The following is a 2,146-nucleotide window of genomic DNA, read 5'->3' as shown; positions in this document are numbered from 1 at the left end:
TATGTAAGGTTGTATTGATAATATATATAAATATATATAATATAACATATTATGTTTTTGTCGACACTTAGACCGATTTGACATTCCTCCCTTCCTCCCCTCTAGGTGCCACCTCCGCCTTCTCTCTTTCTTCTACCTTCTACCCTCCTCTACTGCTTTCCTCTTCTGCTATAAACTGCCTTCTAGTTACTCTATCTCCTTTACCTTTCCCCTCTTTCTCCTCCGTCTTACCGCCCCATCATCTACATTGCCTCCCTCTCTACCATAGAAATAATATCGATAACCTATAGTCTATCTATATTATTTCTATGCCCTCTACCCACCCCCGCAGGCCTCTCTACCTCCTCTGCCTTCGACTCCTTTTCTACCTTTACCCTACCCTACCTTGGGCTTTCCCAAACTAGTACTACTAATATATAATATGTTTCCATATAATCCAGCAACACTGCTTTTAGCATTACCTGTTTTTGAATTTTCGTGTACATGCGCGCCTGATGAGAATACAGAATACTTATTTACTGGGGTTCGCAGTCTACACTATGGTGGCCCGAACGGCCAGTAAATTCTTGACTGAAGCATGGGACAATGATAATTAATAGTTCTCGTTTTCCCGCAGGCAGTCCAGGATGTGATAGCTGTGGGCTATAAATCCTATGAGAGCCATTTCGGCCTACACAGCGTCGGTCACGCTGGTACCCACAATCCTCATCGCAGACTAGCCTCGTGATTACTGTTTCGTACTTCACGCTGATTCGTGACTATCGTTGATGAAGGCCCTATACTGGTGCTCGCTCCCACCTCTCGGCTTAGTTACTCGCTGGCGCGCCCAGCGAGTAACTAAGCCGAGAGGTGGGAGCGAGCACCAGTCTATGAAGGCCGTACACTGATCTCTATAATAAAATCGATTTTAAATAAATCGATGAAAATATGATTTTATTAAAGATATTAGTGAGGCCCTATCGGGAGAATAAACCTTGTTTACTAAACTTAAACGGAACTACATAGGGCAATGGTTTTTGTCTATTTAAGCCGTATATATATATTCGTCATTTTTAAAATGCTTCGTCGGGATTCGTGTTTCGTTCTTCACCCTGATTCGTGATTTTCGCGATAAATGCTCTAGTCGTCATATTTTTAATTGTTTATACTTTATATTATTGTTATAATATTTATGATATACATATTATAATGTTATAATTTATGATGTTGTTATAATAGTCCGTTTTTGCTGTTAATGTATGAATCGGGAGAACAAACCTTGGTTACACAAAACTCATGTAGAACTTATTATAAACAAGCCTAATTATTTTGGATTCTTTCTTAACCACCTGGCCTTTTATTAAACATTCTCTGCGACATTACATTCCTTTATCAAATAGAACACTTAATTAACAGTAGGAAAGTTTATAGCCACATGTTGTCTACAATGGACTATGAAGTGGAAACTTCGTGAATACGAGGCGGAATGGTGGAATAATAATTTATTATCCCCTCACGACGCGGATACGGCTGGGGCCACGTTCGCACACGAGCTAGGTGTTGCGCATAATTATGTGGTGTTTTTATGGCGTAACACGTGATTTTATACGGTGCGTCGGAGCGTCTGAGATCTAAGCACGTGGTATATAGCACGTGATCGACCCTGCCATGAGATTTTGATGGGTGAAGGGGGAAAATAAACGGAAGCGAGCCTTCACGGAACCCACCCATCCAACGTGCCCACGGCAATTTCGAAATAAATAAAATTTTACATTCGCCGATATTTAATCACGTTGTCGTTATACCGACCAATCAGGAGCCGGGTGTGGCCTGCCCATCTCGTCCTTCACGACTGAGTAACTATAGCCACACGTATGATCATCGCACAGGCGATATATAACTGGCGACAGCGCGCCCGCGATTTTACATATCCCGCTGCTCCTACTACCTACAGCACGCATTTTGACACGTGAGTATTTCGTACCTACTTTCATCCTAGACATTCTGCAGCCGGATATACGCGCGAAGCGCGAATAGCGCCACCTGGTGGTGCCTTTTCATCCAAATCGCTGCTCTGTCAATATGACTTTAACGGTTCTGTCAAATCGGCCTGCTATCGGTCAATTGAGCAGTTGTGGCGCTTCCAGAAGCCTTTCGACTATGCACG

General features: G+C 42.6%; 1 protein-coding gene across 1 annotated transcript in view; it reads left to right on the top strand.

Moving 5' to 3' along the window:
- Positions 1–692, top strand: part of LOC106817037 (2-oxo-4-hydroxy-4-carboxy-5-ureidoimidazoline decarboxylase-like) — a gene marked incomplete at both ends in the record, with an annotated part of 2,999 nt that extends 2,307 nt beyond the window's left edge. The window contains one exon of the mRNA XM_014821684.1: positions 617–692. Within this exon, the coding sequence (XP_014677170.1) occupies positions 617–692 (76 nt within the window). The remainder of the gene's footprint in view (positions 1–616) is intronic.
- Between the last annotated feature and the right edge of the window lie 1,454 nt (positions 693–2,146).

The sequence above is a fragment of the Priapulus caudatus genome, unplaced genomic scaffold, assembly GCF_000485595.1.
Source record: "Priapulus caudatus unplaced genomic scaffold, Priapulus_caudatus-5.0.1 Scaffold1572, whole genome shotgun sequence".
NCBI classification, from domain to species: Eukaryota; Metazoa; Priapulida; class Priapulimorpha; order Priapulimorphida; family Priapulidae; genus Priapulus; species Priapulus caudatus.
Note: the sequence above shows the minus strand (reverse complement) of the source record. Positions and strands in the feature narration are given on the sequence as shown.